Here is a 25,067-nt window from a genome sequence, read left to right as displayed (position 1 = left end):
ATATATATACAATAATATAATATATTATATATAATATAATAATTAATAATATATATATATATAATTATAATAAATATATATATAATATAATTAAATAAAATAATATATATAATAATATATAATATATATATATATATATAATTAATAATAATAATAATAATTATTATTATTGTTATTATTATTATTATTATATTATGATCGAATAGAATACAATTGTCAGGTTAAATTCCACCCACCCTAGCAGAGCAGCAGACGGTTTCTCTTTAGAACCTACAACGGGCACTATCTTCGTCTCGCGTGCCAGCATGTTGAGAGCCAGTAGAAAGAGTCAGTGCTGCGCGGGCCTTCGTGGCGTGAGGACGTTCGTTGTACGGGGATGTGTACGTACTTACGTTGGTTTCTCCCTACGTGCGTGCGTGCGTGCGTTCATTCGTACGTGTGTACGTGTGTACGTGGGTGCGTGAATCCCTTCTTGCACCGGTCCTCGTTATTTTTCTTTTGCAATTAGAAAAAAAAAAATAAGGAAAATTAAAAAAAAAAAAAAAAAAGTACGAACTGATAGATAGATAGATAGATAGAAAGGAAAAGGGAAGAAAGAAAGAGAGATCGATTTGAAAAATATCAAGAAAGAACTTGAAAAGGAATATATATTTAGGCTTTTTGTTTGTTTGTTTGTTTTTCTTTTTTTTTTTTCTTATAAAGAAAATTACAAACTATAAAGAACAATATTATTTTCTCGATACGTCGTCGTGTGAGTTCTCGTTAATTATTTTACGATTTTATTTGAATGAACAAATTATTAAGAGATAGAAGAAGTTTAGAAAAAAAAAAAAAAAACATAGTTAGATAAAATCGTAAAGTAGAAGAGAAAGAGGAGGAAGAAGAAGTTCTATCGTTGCTTTGAAGAGGACACTCGTATCCATAACGAAGAGGAAGCAGAAGAAGAAGAAGAGGAAGAAGAGGAGAGCGTCGGACGTTGACCGGTGAGTTTAAACGAGATAAAGATATATAGGTAGAGATAGATGTCTATATTGGTTTGTGTGTTCGTATATAAATGTTCGATGTCGAATGATTATTATCGAACGTAGATTAATTTAATTGTAAATGTACTTAAATTTAATTCTAATTGATACGAGATAAAAAGATAGGAGAGAAATAAAGAGAAAAACCGATAGTTACTTATCGATTATTGAGAAAATACGATTCGGGGATAGCATTAAAAATAATTTCATAGAATATCTAATACCGATTAAACGTTATCGATCGATGACCGAGTTATCGAAGAAAAATACAATCGAAAATTCCATCCCCTTTTTAAACTAAGCGTATATGAAAGAGATGAAAAAGAAGTATTATCAGTTTTTCAAATAAATCGATAGTTTTCTTCGTGGTTGCCTACTAAAGAAAGCGACATTTTTCTGGCTAAAAAAAGAAAAAGAAGAGGGTGGATGCTCGATATTTTTCACTTTAAGACTGCGACGAGTAGGTGAGAGCGATACGCGCGAAAATTGGTCATTTGTCAGTGTCGAAGAAACGTATTTTATCTATGTAGATCATCGTAATTTCTTATCTCTCTTTCTATCTTATTTTTTTCATCGTTCCCTTTCCTTTTTTTTCTCTCTTTTTTTTCTCTTTTTTTTTTTAATGAAACAACCGATGTTTTACTAATCGTCGAGAACCGCCCCCCCCCCCATCGTTGCTTCCACATGAATTTTTCACATAAATAGTTAGATACGATCGAGAAAAGGATGTTCGTACGATAGTTTTATCGTGAAGACCCGATGCATTTCATTAATAAATAATAACAAATTGCTCGTAAACCAATCGATTATCCTATGAATTGTAAAATTTTAACGACCATTTTTTGCTTTGAATGACTTCAAATATGCGTACAATATCCGATTATTATTATCGTCATATTAAATGACATTGCGGTTGTATTGCAATGAACGGATAGAAGGAAAAAAATTAAAAAAACAAAAAGAATAAAAAGAAAGACGTGTAACAGAAAGTGTCCCAATTTAAAAGTACAATTTTACACAGATAATTTTATTAAAACATTAGGCAAATTCGCGAGTTGGCGGTACAATAAATTTGTCCTATTTGAAAAAGATAGAAAAAAAAAAAAACTGAAAGAAAGTAAAGCAAAGGATAGGAAAGGAAAGGGAGGATGGGGGTGGGGGAGAAGGGAAATATAGAATTTGAGAGTTGTAGGTTATACGCAGCGTACCGAGAAGTAATCGTATAAACTAATATTTCGAAGTGGCACGAAGTTGGAAGACCAACGAGTGCAGTGCACACGTAACGGTGTGCATCACTCTTTCTATGCGTCTATAATATTATATCATAGAATGTGTACGCGAGATACATTTTTATTGACTTTCTTTTTCTCTATGCCAAGAGTGAAATAAAAAGATTGAAAAGAAGGAAAAAAGAAAAAGAAGTAGAAAAGGGTCGAGGAAAAGGGTAAGAAGTAGTCGATGAAGCGAATTTTAATACGACCCTTACAAGTACACATACCTAAATATGTAAGTATGTACCTAAGTACGTAGTATATACATACACTTTCCTTTACGCTTTATTTATCCTTCTCGACATTTTCTCTTTCCCTCTCTTCCTATTTCTCTCCTTTTCTTTTCTCTTTTTCCTCTTCTTCTTCTTCTTCTTCTACTTCTTCTTCTCTTCCTCTTCCGTCTTTATTTCTTTTGCCTTTAGTGAGGCTTGCCACAACCTATCAGCCTTTCCATCTCTTCTTAATGGACTAACATATACACATAGAAGACATACTTATGCACATACATGCACATATACTGCTACATGTTATATATAGTTAGACTTATAAATAAATTCACACCGAATATTTAATGTTCTCTTAGACTAGTGCTTCACTAGAATCCATAGAAGAAAAGATTAGATCTTTGTCTATGCTTGACCGCGTGTTATTTCTATAGGAAACATTTTTTGACGGAAAATTAAATCGATGTATTATTACACGCCACTCTTCTTACGATATTTCCGTTCTTTATGATCTCGCAAAATCTAGGATATTTTTTTTTATTCTTTTCGTAAAAGATGAAAACGAAAGCGTTTTTATTTTCTTTTCCTTTTTTTTTCTTCTATCTAAACGAAGGGGGAACAAAAAAAAGATAACAGAAATATAGGAAGGTATGGTTAAAGCCTATCGCTTTTAGTTTCGATAAAAAAGAAACCATCAAAGTGGATCTCTCGCGGCTCGATGGACCACTATCGGATTCCATTTCAGACATTTTCTATATCCCTCGCAAAATGATTCGGCCGTTGCACTTTCGAAAAGCCTTCAACTACTTTTCTCCCTTGTATTTCTCATCCCTTATATTCTTTATACTATTATATCCGAAAACCTACGGTAGACATCCATGATTTTCGTTTTCATGATTTATAAAAGTGATTTATGACTCGTTATTTTTCGGGATGTGTTTCATTAAAATATGATGATAAAAGATTTATTAAACGAGATATGCGATCGTAGAAGAAATATGTGTTTCGAATGTTATAAATACAAGGAAAATTTGTCTATAATGATTAATAGTTAAGATCGGGAGAAAGAGAGATAAATATTTTTCAGGAATATTTTAGTAATGTTTTTATATTAAAAAAAAGGATTTAAAAAATAATATTATATATATGATTCTAGAGAAGAAATACAATGCATTTCTATTGTATCATACAAATTGTTCAGATATTTGTTTATAATAAGGAAAAAAAAAAAAGAGAGAGAAAGAAAAAGAAATGAATAGGAAAAAGTCAAGAAGAATAAGAAATTTCACGTTTTTACGTCTATAGTTGAATCCCTATGCAAAACGGTTACCTTTGTGCAACGAAAATGGCGGTTACAGAGCAGTCAGTCGACTTTCATCCAATTGCATTCGTTTCCCAAGGCAATTCGTGGAAAAGCCACGGCCTCGTTCCTTCGACGAGTCTCACTTCGCTGCGTTACATTTTTATTTCCTTATACGATTGTACTAAAAGAAAAGAAAGAAAGAGCCAAAAGAGAGGAAATAGATAAAGAAAAGAGAAAATGAAGGAAAAGAAGTAGTCTCAATGGCTACCCCTTTCTCGTTTAACTCTCTATAACACACCGTATAAATTTGATATATAACTTATACACTTGTGTAACTGTATTTTCCTTTTTTTTTTCTCTTTTCATTTTTATGTTATTTTATACTTATACAATTATTTGCTATTTTTTATAGAAAATTTCCAAATATTTTTTAAATCTTACAGTCATATTTTATACAGGAATTGAAAACAGTTAGGATATCAGTTTCGGTTTTATAGTATTGTAATTATGAAATCTGAAAAATTGTTATAACTTTTATGAATATATCGTTTTTCATATGAATTTCATTTTCGATTCTCTCGAATCAATAGAATATTTTATTGGTTCTATAATATATTCGTTCTATAGATGCTATTTTTCGACTCCATACCGGTTACAATTCTCTTCTTTATTGAATCGAAAAATAGCTGCTATAGGACCGGTATATTTTGATGGATAGTTTTTAACGGAAAACGAATATTTCTTTACTAAAAACAGTTTTTAACAAAATGAATATATATCAATTTCCTACTATGTGTGTATTATTGTGTATGGTTTCAAAAGCTATTGTATTCAGTTCGAGCTGTATAATAGTGTAAAGAAAAAATGATTAATAAGGAAGCCAAATTGCACGTCATTGGCAGAATAGTTTCTTAGATCGTAGTTAACCTTCATTTTCTCTCTCTCTCTTTCTTTTTCTCTTTCTTTTTCTCAACAAGACGATTATGAATCCTCATCGGTAAGTCAAATACTTTTTCCTTGAAATCTCATTACACATTGATGCAAATGGCTTCTGAAATTTAATAACAAGACCCTGACAATGAGTCATGTGAAATATAAAATATAATATAAATTAAATTGTTTCACAAAAAAAAAATTATTAGATCAAGAGCGAGAAAAAGAAGTAAGATGAACTTAAGCAAACAAAAGATACGCATTATCATATGCATATTGTATCAAAAAAAAAAAGAAAAAAAAAAGGAAAAATAGAACAAACGTAGCCTAGATTTTGAACTTCGTCATTAGCTCTTCACGTTTTTGTTTAATTCCTTTATTTTCTTTTTTTTTTTAAATTTAACAAAAGAATGAGACTAAAAAGTAGCTTCGTCGCTTTGTAATCGTTCACACAGAGAGGTATAAATTTGTAAGCTTTAAAGAAGGCAGGTCAAAAGCCGCGGCTAATAATACGGTTTCCGAGAGCAGGGTTTTCGCATTAGAGACAAACGAAATATATCTATGTATGCGTGTGCATGGATTTGTGTTTATATGTGTAATATAGGCAAGAAAGAGAGAAAGAGAGAATTGCCAGGTATAATAACTTCTTCTTAAAATGATAGCATTTCTTATATTAAACGTTTATCGTTTTCCGCATGCACAAGAAAGTTTGCTTGTCGAAGAACCAATCTAATTTAGCGAACTGTAATACAACGATAGAAACTAAATCGAGTTCGATCGTATCGTTTATTTCGTTTCATTTTTTCTTATGAAAACATTTAAAGACGGTCTTCTCGAATAAATCTAACTAATGTAAGTATATGTATATTTATGTATATATGTATTAAATCTATCGAAGAAACACACGAAAGATATATGTAGGAAAATAAATATACAAAATGTTAAAGCACGGTAGGCTCACGTTAATGTTTCTCAGGAAATCCCTTAGTTTGCGTGTCTTGTTTCAATAAATCCACCACATTTAATTTATACTGTTATACTTTCTCCTTCCTCTTTTCTTTTATTTCTCTCTCTCTCTCTCTCCTTCTCTCTCTCTTTCTTCCCTTTCTCTTACTATTATTATAATCTCTCTAGTATACCCGTAAATTCTTACAATTATTTCGTCTCTGTTATATTTCACTTGGAATAATTTAAGCTTCCTTATTAGATAGTCAACAACTACATAGGGAAAAGTCATTTTCGTAAATGCTCTAATAAGGGTGATCACAAATTGTCCTACGTGTGTGTGCTAACTAGTTCAAATAGTATACCATATCCAATGATACGTAATTACGTTATACCCATGCATATATGCATATAGATATACATATGTGCCAATAATTTTAATAGTAGACTAATTGTAAGTTAGGAATTCGGAAAATTTAGTCTGTTTTATTTTGTATAACACTTATTTATGTTATTAAATAAATCATAATGTTCATTTTTTTAATTTTTATTTTTTACTTATATTAGTCCATTGCTATAATAATTGTTACATCTGTTTAATTACACGTACTAATATATATGCGCGTGTGTGTGTGTGTTTATCAGTAGCAATTTATACGAAAGACAATCGATCGGACAGTTGAGGTCAAATTAGACAATTTACAAAAACTGAACAATACGAATTCTAGTAAAAACCAACATCTCGATCGTTCGGCTACAAATAAACGCCTTTATAATCCTATTTCGTGATCGACTACGAGCGTAAAAGGAGAATAAAACGTGACAGGTTTTAGAACGGTAAACTTCGAGTTTCCGCTGTTGGCCAATGATTATCGGATAAAAATAAAAATAACAAATAAATTTGAAAAAGCATCGAACATCTGCCTCCTGACATTTGATGTATGTTTTTTCTTTCTCTCTTTTTCTACTTTTTTTTTTGTCTATTTCTGACAATTTTTTAAAAGTCATTTTTTTCTTACTATTCTTCTATTTTTTATTTTACTTCTTTTTCTTCTTCTTCTTGTCGTTAGACAGAAATTTGTATACACGAAGATTAACGCGTTCAGTATCCATTTCAGAAATGTATAATCAAATTGTTTCTATGATTTGTCATGTTTTAAAAGTCGACGCGCGTATTATGTAAGGTAAAAGCCCCCTCGGTTGACCAGTTAAGCCGTTTTCTTTTTAGAAAAATTATATTCATTCAATAAAATAACTTACATCTAAACTAATGGTTTAACCTGTAAGCTTGAGCTTTCAACTTTGAATAAAAATGAAGAAAAGACAAATTATTCATAAATATTTTAATAATAAATTAAAAAAAACATAGATTTGCAATGTCCCTATTTTTAGCCAACTTTCTCCCTCTTTTGGCCACGCATGTCCCCTCATTTGCCACGTTTCCTATTTAAAATAAATAATTAATTAATAACTAATTTATTAAATAAATCAAAATTGAATAATTCAAAACTCGTGTACAAAGAAATTAATTACTCATTAGTATTAAAAAAACTAGTTGAATACTTTATGTACAAATATATATAACCTCAAAGCGAATAGCCATAAGTTGGCTAATGATAAAAACAGAGGCAATAATACTGTCTCCATGCTTGGCCACCATATTTTTAATGGAGAATAATTAAAAATCACTTAATTTTCAATTTCTATAATAATTTTAAGCTATGTTAATTGCAGAAAAAAAAATATTTTGGTTGCTATTGTCAAAAATGAAATATATAGGTTAATAAAAATCACAGTATCCTTACCTTACTTAACAAGAAACCATCCAAAAACAGAAGTCTTGCACAACTTTATTTTTTTTCGTTTTTAAATATATTTTTAAAATAATCCGAATTACTTTCAATGATATTTTAAAAATATTTTTTTTAAAAACTGTCACCATGTGCACATCAGCATATAATTTATAATCACTGTTGTGGCATAAAGTGGCCAATAGAGGGGGCCTGGCCAACCGAGGGGGCTTTTACCTTATCTCGCATAGATCAACGATTATTATTTTTATTAAAAGTGATATTTTACAAACAAAAAAAAAATAAAAATCAGAAATTAATCAGATCAAACATTTCGCGTAAGATTGATGTAGAGAAAAAGAAATGTACGAAAATTTATAAAAATTATAAATTTGAGTAACGTTTAATCATGGTCATTAAAATAATAATAGATGGTACTGAGAACCACGTTGAGTTCGACTAATTTTCGTAGAAAGGGATTGTGAAGAACGTGGTACAATTCTCTTGGCCAAATGCTTCTCTCTATCTCTCTCTCTCTTTTTGCTAGATTTAATCCTCGTTAGATCTCGGATTGTACTGAATTATTTGCACGTTAGATCTCGGATTGTACTGATTTGCACGTTAATGAACGAGTTACAAAGAGTATACCACCGTCACGTTTGGCTCACTATTGCGGTGTCTCTACCACCTTTAATTTAGCGGATACACTCTCTGACGTTGATCGAATGAAATTGAAACTTCTCATTCTTCTCTTTCTTTCTCTTTCTCTCTCTCTTCCTCTTTCTGTGTTTTTTGGGAGAAGTGGTAGGGGAAAGAAGCCTGAATTAAATGTCAACAAGAGATTGCTACTTCGAGAACTGTGCTCTTTTTCATCTTTTCTCTCATTTTCTCTCTCTCTCTCTCTCTTTCTCTCTTTTTTTACATTCTTTTTCTTCTATCTTTTTTGAATTTTTTATTAGAAAATAAATCATCCCTCTGTGTCTAAAATATTTTCTGAGATTATAAAAAAATGCGTGTAACCTGAAACCGACAAATATCAAACTTTAAATATATATTAGAAATGAATCAAACAATTTTCAAAGATACTAAATTTACTCCAAACTAGAATTAATAATCGCTATAGAAGATCTTATCGATTACCAACGAGATTATAACAACGATATATATGTGTGTGTGTGTGCAGAATAAAATTAAATTTAATTAGATATAAATTTATAAACATTTAAAAAGAATATTGTAAAATATTGATGTATCATTTTGTAACATTTTGAGTCATTTGAGATTATAGAGGGCAAACAGGGAGATACTTGTCACTGATAAAATGAAGAACATACTTACGATCATTAATCAAACGGTAAAATATTATCGTCTTTTAACGAAAGCCAAGAAAACAATTATTATGATGATGATGATGATGATGATGATGATGCAAACAATGACTATGAAGAAGTTAACGGCAGACACGGCAGGTACAATAAATAAATTTTTTGCTTGTACGATGTTCGTACGTGTTCGCGAACGTACACAAAAGCACTGGTCGATGTATTTTTGGAAACGGTGGCACTGGGCCGTGAATGTTAGCCTGTTAAATAATACGACCGTATACAGTGGGGATTTCTATGTGTATATTATTATTACAAAACAGATAATCTTCGTATACACGCGCATGTAAGATAAAAGAAAAAGAGGTATGGATGTGGTGGTGGGGGTTGACAAATATCGATAAAAAAATTGCAAATTAAGTCGCAACGATGAGCATTAGTTATCAAGGTCTATCCTGTCATCGTTGTTATGTGTACATCTTTTTCTAAAGAATGAAAGTTCCCTTTTGTAGTCGTCGAACAAGTGTATTTAAGAGAAAAACGATGAGAAAGAGAAAGAGAGAGAGAGAGAGAGAGAGAGAAGGAAAGTGTGTACAACAAGATCAAGCAAATTTGCATGGTAATTTCACATCATTGATCAAGGTAAAGAAATTGTCCTTCTATCTATTTTGTCTCTCTTATTTTCTTTTTCGCTTCCGTTCGCGTATAATGCTTCGACAAAGGAAGAAACTTTATTAAGAAAAATCCGATCGCATAAAATGATTAAAATAAACTTGAAACCTTCGTTGGTTTTCGATATTTCGATATCTCGGAATATATGTATTTATATTATATTTATATAGGATTAATAGAATAAATTTGATTGAAATATAATTAGATTAATTGGAAACTGATGTTATAAAGATCATTTTCACAGTACTGTAGTAACGATAGTAGTAGTAGTAATAGATAGGTAATAGTACGATTACTTAATATTTCTTTTTTCTGTTTTTTCTTTTCTTTCTTTTCCTTGGCCACACCATTTTGCGCGAAATCCATCAGGGATTCTCGATTCCAATAGGATTTTCTCTGGAAGATATCGGAATTATTGGAAAATCTCGTACCGAATCGTGGTTAGCCGAAGCGTAGTCTACTTGTAGGGGACCATAGTGTAACGATTGAAGGCGACATAGAATTAATTGACTTTCGATAGTGCTCGTCGAGGGAAATCTTTGTCGATTGGAAGGGAAATAAATGTTTTTTCTTTTTCTTAATTATTTTTTCTTCAATTTGTTTCACGAGCAGATTCTGAGAGACGTGAAATCGTTCGAATGAAAGGACCTCATTCTGAAAGAATAAAAATACGTGAGTATGTTGATAGGAATGCACGTTCTTTGTAGATACTTTGCTTTGAATCACAACAAAAATGAGAGAAAGTGAGAGTGAGTATAAGAAATCTATTTTATACTTTACCCTAAGCTTCTCCGAGTCGAGCTACGAAATCGTAAATATTTATATCTTATAAGACACGCGCCTTCACGAAAAATAAACAAAGTTCAGTGTTCTGGAATATCGGCTGTTCTGGCAAAACTCCAATTTCGCACGTTTCTATATATATGTATATATTTAAGCATTTAGAAGAAAGAGAAGAAGAAGAAGAAGAAGAAGAAGAAGAAGAAGAAGAAAGAAGAAAATTACCTTCTCATTTAAACACATTCACACTATGTTTCTTTTTTGTACTCAGCTAATCACGTTAATTACCCCTATTTTCACATTTCCTTTCTCTCTACTTATTATCGCATTATCATTTTTATTATTATTAGTATCATTATGATGATACTGTTAAGAAGTAATTTTGTGTAAAAAAAAAAAAGTTGTCGGGATTCACTTGGGAGCATTAGTTTTTAATCCATTCTCATTTTATTAACCATATTTTCTCATTTGCTTATTATTCTCTTCTGTTTCTTTCTTATTTAGATTTCTCGTTTGCTTTTGAAATATTAAAAATATCATAAAAGAAACTTACTAAAACGTCGTTTCAGTTTGTTACATCATTAAAAAAGTATTGCTATAGTATAATTATTCAGTCTTGTATAATTATAAGTATAATTATAATTAAAGTATAATTACTGTACTTTTGTATACTACGTAACTAAGTATCGTATAAATAATTATACTTACTTAACTAAATATAATTATACAAAGTTTTGTACTTTTGTCTATTTTAATTTTATATTGTTAATTAAATTGTGTGTGTTATCTATGCGTATGTTTAAAATAAAGAAAGAGAGAGAAAGAAGCTGATAGCTCGTCAATCGAAACTCAATTTGGATTTAAATTGATTTAAAAAGGGAATCGATTTAAATCGTTGAAAAGAAAGGCCCAATAGAAAAAGGAGAGTTGCATTGATCGAATTGCTTTAAAACAGTGAGTTCTGAGATACCCTTTGATAAACGTTGTATTATACTACATACCTATATAAATTTCATCCTTTCTTTCATTTTGTTTAGAAAAATAAAAAGAGGTCGACGTTTAGAAAAAAAAGAAATAGAATAGATGAATAAATATTACATAAAATATATATATGTATATATTTTACCGTCATCCTTTTATTATGTATGTATATATATATATATACATGCTATATAATAAAAGCGAAACAATTGTACATACGAGATTTCTTTGGTTTGCATAAATGATATCCGGATTTTACGTCTAGACGATTTTCTGGCTTGACGTTTCCGATTACGACGAAATCAAAGTTGAATCGCTAAAATTAAGAGTAAATAAGTATTTACAGATCGAAGAAGCCTTAAGTTATCGCTCAAGGTAACGTATTTACATGGCCTCATTTTTTATTGACACAGCTTTGACACGATTACTGTGATTTTACATCCTGTAAACGCGAAAAAGTATTTTCTGGGCTTTTATGTAAGCTAGCGTGAAACACGAATAGTTATCGTAAATGATTATTTATCGTTGACTAATTCTTCTTATCAGAATATACAGCGAGTGTTACATATAATTGTATTCCGTTATTTTTATTAGATTTTTAATTGTAAAATATTGCTATTAGTGTGTTTAGAATAAAGACAATTTAGAAATAAAAATATAGTGGTATATTTTTATTACATTAATTATATTATATTTATTTTATTTATTTTAATTATATTACGTTACATTTATTATATTATATTACATTTAACCATATTACTATTAATAATTTAAAAAAAAAAGTAGTTCTTTATACAATAAGCCGTTAATGTTCGATCGTAAAAAAAATGACAAAAATTAAAATTACATAAATAAAATATTTCATCGTAAAAATGGTATTCATCTATGGGGATTTAAAATTTATCTGTATGGGACAGTTAAAGCAGAAACGATTTCAAAGCGACAAACCTGACATTCAATAAGAGAAAGAGAGAAAAAGTATATATTTGCATATATACATAGGTTTTTTTCATTCTTTGGTCACGTCGAATGCAACGAACCTTTTGATTTTTCAACGAAAATAGTTCACGACAAAAACATCCAGTAGTCAATTTACTTTTGAAATTTTCACGAAAAATAAAGTAAAAGAGGGAAAAAGAGACTAATACAAAATTGTTCTCGATTTCTCACTGGATCAACGAGATCGTCGAAATATCAACGGTATACTTCGAGTTCGTGGATTTCTAAACGAGAACAGAATTATAAGTGGTCTAATCCCTGAGATTAATTCAGAAATAGATAGGACCTAGTGACGGGCCTAGCTGGTAAAACCACTTTCTCGCTCGCATTTCCCCGTTGAAATATTACCCGTATCCCGGAACTTATTTAATTATACTCGCATGAAACTCTAGCCTTAGTTCGTTTGAAAGCAGATTTAACAATCGATATAGATATATATATATATATGTTTTGTTTAGATTTATGTATCGTATATCTACATGCAATATGTGGTTGCATAGAATATTAATGACATTGTGATATTGTCTTTTTTAATGTATATTATATAACAAATGTATAATTTAGAGATATTAAATTCCATGAATACGTGGATTAGATAATCGTTATACATATATGGAAATATTTATATACAGTGAATTACAGTAACATTTGTACCAGATTCCACTGTCAGTTTGAAATACCTGATTTTTGTTTGTAATACAAAATTTCTAAATTATTATAAAAAGAAAACCTATATACATATTGTATGTATATATACACAGCTAGGATAAAAATGAAATTTTAATATAAAGTACCAGAGGTGAATTTTTGGCAAATGACAATTTTTGAATACTGAAAAGAGTTTTTTTTTTTTATAAGAGGACAATTTTTTCCGATAGCCAGATAACCGGACAAAAAAGTTTTGCAAAAATATTGTAGGTTTTATCCAAAACTATGATACAACACTTAGATGGTTTACAACACTCTCGGGCACCTTTTTATTATTTTGTATTTTATATTATAAAACAATTTCATGATATCGGGATATTAATTTCGATGAATATGTAAATTTCTTGAATGATATTGGAAAGTAGATCTTTTTCATTTATATTGCATACCATTCACATTGCATCCCTTTTATTATAATACGCACACGTACGAGTTTTACATCAGTTCGCGAAAGTTATTAAAATTTTTAACAATAGGAACGTTTCTATCGTATATGTACATTACACGTATATATATAGTCACGTATATAGAAAATTTACATATGTTGATTCTAATATCACCTACAAGTCAACATCTCACGGTGCATTTAGTATATTTCTAATACCGAGCTTTTAAAGCACAAAATCGACAACTACAGTCGAGTATTATTTCTTTTACTTTTTCTTCATAAAATTCAATGTTACTTCTCACTTATCCCGTATTAATATCACATACAATTCAAAAAGAATTTTATTTAATAATTGCTAAAATATAAATTAATAAATAATATATTTTTGTCTCGAGAGAGACAAATTTTGCAATAGAGTACTACTCTGTTGTCAATTTTATTGCATATTTTTTGTTTATTTACTATTTCGTACTGGATTTAGAAATAATTATTATTATCACTGTGAAGAAGTTTTCTATATCCTAAGTGAAAATAATTAAATGATAAACAAATAATAATTTTTAAATTTAAATTAAGAAATAAGTATAAAAATTCAATCGAGTTTTTACAAATAAACATATATCGTGTCAAATAATTGTTTATACAAAATAAATATTTAGAGAATCGTTTGAGTTTATTGCATTTCAACGGGAAAATAAAATCCGATAATGTTGATATTGAAAAAACGATTATTGTGTTTGAGCGTGTATAAGAGTCCCAGAATGAACTCTTGAAAAAAGTAACAAAAAATAAATCTACTCGCGAATCTGAGAATCCTCGAGGGTCGATGCAGAAACGAGTTTCTTAATTACAGCCCTGACTCTCAGAATTTCTCGGATAATTAATTGATGAGTAGTGAGGGTTGAGAGGAGAAGGTAAAGGTTGAAATCCAACGGCGCAAGTAATTACTGACCCTTAAAACTATTACGACTTGTATTATACAAACCCGTATACATTTTTGCCTAAGCAACAGTTCTTTTTTCTCTCTCCAGTTTTTCTCCCATATGTATACACTGAACAAGAAAAAGGAAAAAGGAAAAGGGTTTTGCAATTCATTCATTAACAGAAACACACGCGTACATATAAATAATTAAGTACTTTCATAATACTACTTATATTTTCCCCTCGTATCTTTTAGTTTTAATATATAGCGAGAACGTGTAACACACAACATGATGGTATAACTAATAAAATAAATTTTACTGTTAAACGGGAAGAGAACTTTGATAAACTAGTCGTAAAATTGAAACTATGCACGAAAGATTCTAATAGCTGAACCTATTTCAACCATATAATATCCTTAATTAAATTCATTTGATTAAGCTGGCTTAATATCGCGACTAGTTTTCTCAAATCTTATTATTTACACGGTTGAATATCAAACGACTCTCTTTTCCATCGCGATCGAACACATTTTTTCATTTATCCAGTATTCGTTTTTCACGTTCTCGTTTATGTGAATGTAATTTATGTTAGGTGAAATGGTCTTTAAATTTCTTTTATAAACGTCAAGGGGATTTAGTTCGGTTATTTTGGATTGGGAAAAAATGTTTCCTAATGAAAAAGTTCAACTAATTTATTTTATATTTTGTATCCAACTTTTCTACAAATGATACTATTTTATAATAAGGTGTTTTGTTCTTTATCGATATCATAACTTCATTAATGGACCGATTTTGTTTAATTTTTTTCATGATATAATTGACTTTTATCAGAACACGATGAATTTTTGACATTAAAATTTCCAAATTAATAAAATAATATAATATAATAATATATAATATAATAATATAATAAAATAATATAATATATATAATATAATAAATAATAATTTAAATAAAAAAAGCTATGTGCATATATCGATAAAATCAGAGACGGATTGAAAGATTTTTCATTCAATTTTTTTTTTCTCATTATCCTTGGGAAAAAGCAGATTGTTGAAAGGTTTTAATTAAATATAAAGTCCCTTTCAAAGATCCGACGTATAGCAAAGACTAAAGTACGCAGCGGTTAATACATAATGCATTTCATTATGGCGAATATTTCGTAACGAAAGATCGCCCTTATTAGTTAGACGTGAACCACGTTGTCCTATGGGATAAAAGAGAGATATAAAGAAATAAATATAGGTAGAGATAGAGAGAGAGAGAGAGAGAGAGAGAGAGATGGCTTTAAGTGCTATGCTTTAACGTTGAAAGCCACTCCATATTAGATTATAATTGTGTTCTCATAAAAATCACGCCGTTTTAATGTTTCTACACCTTCCTGTAATCCAATATAATGCCATTTTCTTTTTTTCTTTTTATTTTTTATTCTCTTGGAAAAAAATCGTTATTATTAGATCTATATGAAAAAAAAAAAAGAAAAATTTATTATAAAGTCGAGAAGATATGAACTATTAGGTGTATCAATTAATTCGTTGCCTTTTTAACAAATTTAATATTTATTTGTAAAGTAATATTATGTTAGACGTGTTATTATATATATTCTAAATAGTTTATATTATTTTCGATTACTTTGGCCACATCTTTCAACTACAACTGCTGAATTTCTTGATAAAAAAAAAAGATTGCTATTTTGTGATGCAATGAATTTATTCAGACTAATTTAGATAACAATCTGGAAAAACAGATCGATAATTATCTTATAAAATCGTTTCTAGATTAAAGAGAATAAATAACAAAGTTTTGGATTTATCTATTTTCAAAGAGAGAGATTAACGTTTGATCGGCTTATAAAATTCGTGAATATTATCCGATAAACGATAATTTATATACGTTTACATATCTGTATAGATTTTGTGTTTCTTGTTTCTGATATAAAATTGTTAATTACACTTATGCATAAACATAATAATGTCAAAGGGTGAACGAAACCCATTTAACTATTCTATAAAGAATATTCAATTATCGGGAACAATGACAAGGGCCACGTAAATGCATAAGCTTTCTCTCGGTAGTAGAGAAAAATTAATAAAGCTGGGATGTTAATATTTAATAACAAAATAATTTCCCTTCTCCGAGAGAATTTAAATATTAATTATATATTTATTCTTAAGTAGCATTGTGGATACACATTTTAATGCTGCTAAAGTCGTTGAAAATGAATTAATTAGATGTTTTATCTTGGTAAACTTAATCTTGGAAGATGTAAATTCAATGTCTAGCTTACGACCACGATGAAATTCATATATTCTCATACAATAAATAAATATAAATAAAACAAATGGTTAAATAGATAAATTATTATTTTCCTGACGGAGATATCTATATCTCACAATGGCGAAATAATGTTTTCTTGATAATAATACTGACAGTTTACTGATAAAAAGTGCTCTACAAATATTGACTGTTATTTTACAAATATTCGTATATTATAAAATAAATATCGTAAGTTACGTAAATGTATTTTATACGTAAAGGTATATATAGGATGTTTCAAAAGTTGCTTTACCGAGAACAGAAAAATAAAACAACACATTATGATTAATTTATTAATACATTTACAATATAGTAATTTCTTCATTATTATTTCTTATTAGTAAAATATACTTTCTATTTTATATTATATATTGAATCTTACTTATTATTGCAACATCATAGATAAGTATTATATAAGAAAAATTGAATGTAATCGACTGGAAATTTAAGGGCAATCCCGTTGCCGAATAAATGTGAACATTTAATCATAACTTTTTAATCAAACTTTAAATGATCCATGATTACGTAACATATTTTTCTTATTTTCGTGTATATAATATGCTGACACTGTTTGGTTGAGAAACCCTTGGACACTCTGTATGTAGGCCTAATGGAAGATGAGAAATAGGGGTACGGTTTTCTTTCATATCCCTTTGGAGTACCGTTATGTTTTTTTTTGTAAATAAGGATAAATATTCCCATAAATCTTCATAATCTTTCATATTCTTCCACAATGTGAATGTACAATACAATATGTATATATGAATGTGGTGGTTCAATATTTGAAACTATTCCTTTTACTTCTTCTTCTTCTTCTGCTTCTTCTTCTTCTTGTTTTTTGTACCTTCTGTATAAACAGAAATATTTTATTGTTATGGAAGAAGATATTTATAGAAAATCAATAATATTTTAAGATTGATGTTTACTTAGTGACTCATAAAAATCAATTCGTACAGTCAAGAAATTTATTTTCATTGTTAAAAGAAATAAACTAAAACAAATTATTACAGAAACAGAAAGAAAAGAAAGATTTTAAAAGTATGATACTTTGTATCTCTATAATAGTGAATATTTTGTTAAAGATCAGTTAAAATCAAATAGAACATGTTGCATTTACCACTAGCAAGTCAAATATTTGAAATAAAAAGTGTTTTTATTTTGACAACATTTTTTGTCTATTCATTCTTTGCTTTAAATACAATTTTTCTATTAAAATTACGTATTATTCGCTTTTTGTGTTACTTTTAGCAAATGCAAATTTTTCTCAAGGTGTGTGTGTGTACAGCGCGTGTATACTTATACGTGTGTGAAAACGCAACATTTTGTTTTTCTATTAATACACAAAATATTTTCGTATAAAACTTTTAGTTGGACGCATTATTATATATTTTCATCGGTTTAACTATGATAGCATAGTATCAACCAATTACTTAATCTTATTCGCCGACGTTAACGATTTCCGGGGTTGCATGTTAGCCAAGGTTTTACTCGCACTTTATGCAAGATATTTACTTGGGATTAAAACGAGCTAGTATAGTGAGAGTGTGTTATATACAGAAAAAGAGAGAGAGAGAGAGATAGATAAATAGATGATAGATAGATAGATAGATAGATAGATACTATACCTTTTATGTAATCAGAGCATGTTTGTCATGTATGTTAATAATAATAGAGTTTATTAGTATCGTGTGTATTTTGATAATTAACAACCTACGAGTCTCGATCCAATTTACATGAAATAAAAAAAAAGTAATTACACATTCTTATCGAATTTTATTCGATATATTTCATTTGATTAATGCAACGACGTTGTTTATCGTTAATACAAATAAATATCTGTCAGTAAAAAACAAGTTGAATAATTAATATTATATTAATTAATAATTAATATTCATTAATATATTTATACAATAATTATTTATTATTTGTAACTTGAATTAATTAACGTAATAATAAGAGTTAACGTTTATTAGGATGATTCTTCTTCGAAGAGAAACAATAATTTTTGTTTCCAATTATATCAACCTTGGGTTTTTACCGTAGATAAACGAGATAAAATAAAAGATTAGAATTCATTTTATAAAGCGAAATGTGGAAAATTCGATCGATCATTTCGAGTACCATACACATATGGTTCTTCACCTGATAAAAAGCAAACACATACATATTACCAACGTGTCCTCCTGTAAGTTTCATGGCGTTAGGATAAAATAAACGAATAGCGATCAATTTATGTACTCTTTATATATATATATATATATAATAATTTTTATATATAATATATATTCTTTTTAAAATATTTAAGAAAAATTTATATGAAACAAACCGCTAACTCGATCATTACTTGTCAGGAAATATTTCATTGATTTCGAATAATTTGATTTTCACAAAAGAGAAAACATTATGTGCCTCGAATATAGTTATATATTTATAAAACAATTGGTGTAAACGAATATCATATAAAATAATCCATTTTTCTCTCAATGAAAAAGGTATTTAACAATAAATATTTCAAAATTAAATGGAATCATATTAAAACTATATATCTCTGAATTAAATTATCAATCTCTATCTCTATCTCTATCTCTCTCTCTTTCTCTATCTCTTTTTTTCAATTTAATTTATCCAATTAAGTATCACAGATTTAATCAATTATTATACTATTTCGATCGTTCAATCATCATTTTAAATGCATTTCTTGCACTTCCAACGATATTTCGAATATTTTTAATAGAAAAAATATCTGGAAAATTTTATTAAATCGTTGAACAAAATTTGTATCGTTCGTTTAATATTCATATTTTTCTTCGACAAAAATATTATTTAATATAAATAAATTTGCTTAATAGATTATAATATATTTGTTGAATTTCTTACAAGTATCTTGAAATGATTTCACATACAATGTAACGTTTAAAACTTTTATATTTCAAAGAAGGACATTTTTTAAACATTAAGCTCTGTATTGTTGTTTTGTTTGATATTTTATAAAGCATTTTCCAAGATGCATTCTCGGTTTGTTCAAATGTACGAAATAACAGATATAGTTCTATTAAAGCCATCCACATGCTAGACTTTGAACTTTTCAGCCCTTCTATTCGTAGAAAGAGAGAAAAATAACTCTTCTTTTAGATATATAAAATACTTTCATGTATTTCATGTGTTATAAATGTTATTTCGTATAATAACGAAATGTTTTTTTTTTTTAGAATTTATATATTTCATGTGTTATAAATGTTATTTCGTAATAACAAAATGTTGTTTATCTAGAATAAAATATAAATATTTTGTTGTTTGATTACAGATGAGAAAAATATAAATTGCTAATTAGAGCAAACAATGGGAAAATAAAAATACGCGAAAGAAAATATTCCAAGCTGGAAGATCTAAGAGGGATCGAATAAAACATGCGGTTCTTCATGGAGAACCGCTCGACAACCGATCGGAAAGGTATCGTCAAGGATGATTCGTTGGATCGGGATGTTGGCTTTGGCCAGATCGAAGAAAACAGCATCAGTAACAGTAACATTATCGATAGTAACAGAAACGGGTGTCTCGAAAAAATTATTATCAAAGTTATCGACAACTGTGGCTTCAACGACAATCGTGTCATCGAGGAAAATAAAACGTTTATCGTATACGACGAATCTGAACTCGAGAAAATTCGCGATAACGACAGAATCAACTACTACGAGGAAGATATCGAACGAGAAGTCGATTACGAAAAGGAAAACGTTGCGATCGAAGAGATCTACGATTTCTGGGAATGTTCGTCATTTTTCCGCTCGAGGAACTTCTTCGATTATATGAGAATCCTTTTCGGGAGTCTTTCGAGCCATTGACCTTGAACGCTAACTATATTAACTCAGTTTCGTCAAATTCGAGTGGCTATCGGGAAGAAAATCCTATTTACCGTCATTCACTTCCTGTCGTCAAACTTGATACTACGAAAGATGAATATTATGACGATCGGACGAAAATAGAAAAAGTTCGTGAAAAGGGAGAACGTAAAAAGGATAATAATAATAATAACAATAACAATAATAATAATAATAATAGTAATAATAATAATAGTAATAATAGTAATAATAATACTAGTAATAATAAAAAAAAAATTAAAAAGGATAAACAATTACGTAATAAATCGAAACGAAGGGATCAGCAACCACGTTACGATTACGATAACGATAACGATAATAACATACTACGAGATAAAACGAGACAAGTGTCTCGAAAAAAAGGCCGGAATATGCTGAACAATCGAAATATCATTGGCGACGAAGCCGCCGCCGCTACTAACACAATTACTGCTAATAATCCTTTGAAGGATCTTACGCAGCCGAATCTCAACGATTCCCTTAAACAACACAATGTCAACGCTCTCAAACTTGTCCAGACCGGTAAGTCATTGTTTTATCGTTACATCTACATATTTTCATTTATTAAATTCAAAATAAGTATTACAACAACAAAATTAAAGCATTATTCTATCAATAATAATTTAATAATTTAAATAATAATAATAATTTAATAATTTAATAATCTAATACAATTAATTTAATACAAACAAAAAATTAAAGCATTATTATATCAATAATAATTATAATACTGGATTAACAAAAAATTGTTTAAGGTTTATAGTATTCGTTTATAACACATATTGTAGTTTTTTGTTTTGCTTCCACTGGAATGAGAATATTCAAACTTATTACATTTGTAAGTGAATATGATAGTTTGTGCATTTTTCTTTTGTTTTTTTTCTTTTATTAATTTACATAAAAATAAATACAAGAATAATAGGAAGGGTTTAGCATATTCAATTAATTTTGATATTTATTAATGACATTTATTACCTTTCATGTTGTACACGTACAACAATACAAACAATACAATACTGGATTAACAAAAAATTGTTTAAGGTTTATAGTATTCGTTTATGACACACATTGTAGTTTTCCATTTTGCTTCCACTCGAATGGGAATATTCAAACTTATTACATTTGTGAGTGAATATGATAGTTTGTGCATTTTTCTTTTGTTTTTTTTCTTTTATTAATTTACATAAAAATTAATACAAGAATAATAGGAAGGGTTTAACATACTCAATTAATTTTGATATTTATTAATGACATTTATTACCTTTCATGTTTTACACGGTTAGTACAATTTATCTTATATTTTTTTTAAGCAATAATCGAATTCAATTTTACAGTTTAACGAATTGGAAATTACAAGTTTTAAGATTTCATCGTATTGAGATAAGTTTGCTTAGACGATAAAAGATCAGTTAAATCTTCTATTAAATTTTCAAATGATAATTAATTTTCACAATCGGATAGATTTCACTAAATTAATTTTCTTCTGGAAAGAAAAAGAAGCAGAGAAGTAGAAGTAGAAGTAAAAGTAGAAGAAGAAAAAGAAGAAGTTATAATTACATATAACTCCCGACAAGACTCTCGAGAATTATCTTGCTTTTCGGGTAATAAAAGTAATGGCAAATCGATCTAACAAGAACTAAATACCAACTAAGATCATTACATATTCAACGAGAAAGTCGGTCGAGTTAGTTTGCTGGTTGGCCGACTGCTGGCTTTAAAGCTTTGAAATACGGTATGAACGAACTTGAATTATTTTCTCTCTCGGGTCTAACTATTCTCCTCTTCGGATCGAAAGTACCAAATTTGTTCTTTTTCTTCTCTCTTATTTTACTTGAAAAACAAAAAAAAAAGGAAAAGAAAAATGAAATTCGATCGATAAGAACATTCGTCAAATAATAATAATCAGAAAGGTTTACTTCGTTTATTGTTGGGAAATAAAATTAATGTTTTTTTTTCTTCAAATACTGTAAAACCCCTTTTGTTAAATCAGCGAAATAAATATGGAAATCAGATTATATGCGGACGATTTATTTGGAAAATTTTACTAAACGCGTTTACGTGTTGTACGTTGGAAACGAAAAAAAAATAAACATCGAGTTTATGTTAATCGTTTCTCTTTTTCTTTCTCATTAAAATACGTAACATGTATTTGGATTTACGGTAAATATTAGACGATAAATAATGCAATCGCATTGACGACGAATTCTCGTGGATAAACGAACGATATACATAGTTCGTGGTGTTAGATGATACTTCTCCTTTTCACACCTACGTTTAATAATGTCTATCAATTCCTAGAGATTTTGATTTATAGTTCCGCGATACCGTTTAAAAAACGAAAAGGTAAAACTGTGAAAACCCATCTGCCTCCGGTCATATTAGATTGATCGCGAGTAAATTCTGACCACCGAGGACGATAAAACTTGTTGAAGTTTTGACAGAAATGAAAAAAAGAAAATAAATAAATCAATCGATTTTCCTTTTTATAAAACGTTTGCACGTGTGTATAATCTTTCTGTAAATATAATTAAACGATAAGAGAGGGCAAATTTTCTCTTAATCCTTTTTTATTTCTCTCGTTGTTTATCGCGAATATTTGAAAAAAAAAACAAAAAGAAATTTCTCCGAAAAAATATTTGTATATTTTTTCTTCTTCTTTTTTCCGTAATCATTGTCTTGAATAAATTTTTAAAGATAAAAATTTTGAGAATAATTAAATAATCGATCTCTTGATTTGTTTTAACAATAAACGTTGTGGAATTAATATATATTATTATTATTAATATATATTATATTAATTATAATATATTAATATATATTATCGTTAATGAAAAAAAATATGAACAAAGGGTTGTTACAAAGAATCTTCGTTGATTCGTTGCATCAAATTTTGTTCGTAGAAACGAAGAATATTCTTTTTAGAAATCGAATGGCACGCGTAACTTCGTAAACCACGCGAAAACTTTAGCAACAACGAACACGACGACGACCATGATGACAACGAAGACTATGAAACGAAAGGGATTGGGGCTAGGAGTTAAGGGAAAGGGACTTTGGAAAGCACTTGCCTCGCCACGAAGCTTGCTCTAACTTCCTGTAACTTGTGCCTACCATCTTGGAGAGTTACTTTATAAGATGCTCTTGCTTCTCTTGCTTTGATACCTTTCACTTAAACTACCTGATCTTTTTAACCTTGAAAGAAAACTATGCTTTGATAAGTATCATACGTTCTTCCTATCAAATGTACAAAAATTCTATGTTCGTACATTCAATGATTGTGAAAAAAAAAAGAAGAAAAAACAGAACGATTGACACTTTAAACGTATAATTTTGTATATCACTATAAAAATCGATATCACGTATGCGTTATTAATTTATTAACGCGATTTAATTTATTTATATGGGAAACTATCGATTCTCCATGATTTGAAATTAAGTGAATTATATGAGCGGGTTGAAAAGTTTCGAGCTTAACATATAAAAACGATTTTTAAAAGTGACTTTTATTTGTCTCGACACAGTTTCAATAATTTTAGATAACAACGTGCTAGATAATTTTCAACTCAAGACAACAACAAGAAAAAAGAATTGTAGCTTTTTTATTTCGATTCGGATATTCGATTCTGTTCGATTTCATATTGTTATATTACGTATTCATTTTGTATTTTTCGTTATAATTGTTTGATATAAGCTTAAAATGAAATGAGTACGCTCGGAAATTAGTTTTACAGGTTGGTAATTTTGCGTAAAATAAAAATCACAAAAATTATATGATCGGTGTGATGTTTAATTAAATTGTTGTAATTTGAAGTATCGGTAGGTTTGTCTAACCAATAGCTTCATTATTATAATATAAATATAATATAAATATATTAATTGTATATAATAATTATATATAATATATAATATAATATAATAATAATATAATAATAATATAAATATAATAATATAATATATATATATAACGAAATATAAATATAATAGTAGATAAAAATAAAAATAAAAATAAAAGAATTATTTAATAAATAAATAAAAATAAAAATAAAAATAAAATAAAAATAATTATTTAATAAATGTTTACGAAATCAATCTGTAATCATTTGAACTAAAATCGATTGAAAAATAAATTCTAATAAAATAAGCCAAAGGAATCGCGTGATCGTGTATTAAATCGTTCGGTGTATTAAATTTGACTGGTTTTCTGATTACGTTATCCTTCTTCTGTACCATATAACATAAACCAGAACGTAAACACGAGCGAGTCGATAAACTAATGACAAAACTTTGAGAATATTCCACTATCTAGGTATATATATATATCATATGTGAACGATTAATTCAAAATCCATAAACTATTTTAAAAAGGACAAATTGTCATCGATAAATTTTACGATAATTCTAACAAAAATACGATCGTGTTTGCTCTCTCTTCCTCTCTCTCTCTTTCCCTCTTTCTCTTTTTCCAACCAAACATTACGCTAGCTTACTCATACGTTTACGTACGTTTATTTATCAAATATTCGTCTCTTAAATTAATCCACGAAAAATACGACTAAAAGATCACTAAAACGTTGACTATATTGCTGTTGATTTCAAGCCACGATGAAAATTA

The 25,067-nt window shown here is 28.6% G+C and overlaps 1 protein-coding gene across 3 annotated transcripts in view; it reads left to right on the top strand.

Moving 5' to 3' along the window:
* The first annotated feature begins 683 nt into the window (after positions 1-683).
* The window catches only part of LOC122523476, a 66,003-nt gene continuing 41,619 nt past the window's right edge, over positions 684-25,067 (top strand). For all 3 annotated transcript variants that reach the window (XM_043645244.1, XM_043645243.1, XM_043645242.1), the window contains exons 1-2: positions 684-983; positions 19,882-20,977. In XM_043645244.1, coding sequence (XP_043501179.1) covers positions 20,344-20,977 — 634 coding nt within the window. In that variant the 5' untranslated portion in view covers positions 684-983; positions 19,882-20,343. The remainder of the gene's footprint in view (positions 984-19,881; positions 20,978-25,067) is intronic.

Source organism: Polistes fuscatus, unplaced genomic scaffold (genome assembly GCF_010416935.1).
Source record: "Polistes fuscatus isolate 324 unplaced genomic scaffold, CU_Pfus_HIC Scaffold6, whole genome shotgun sequence".
In the NCBI taxonomy this organism is placed as follows: Eukaryota; Metazoa; Arthropoda; class Insecta; order Hymenoptera; family Vespidae; genus Polistes; species Polistes fuscatus.
This window is presented reverse-complemented; position numbering and strand designations above follow the sequence as displayed.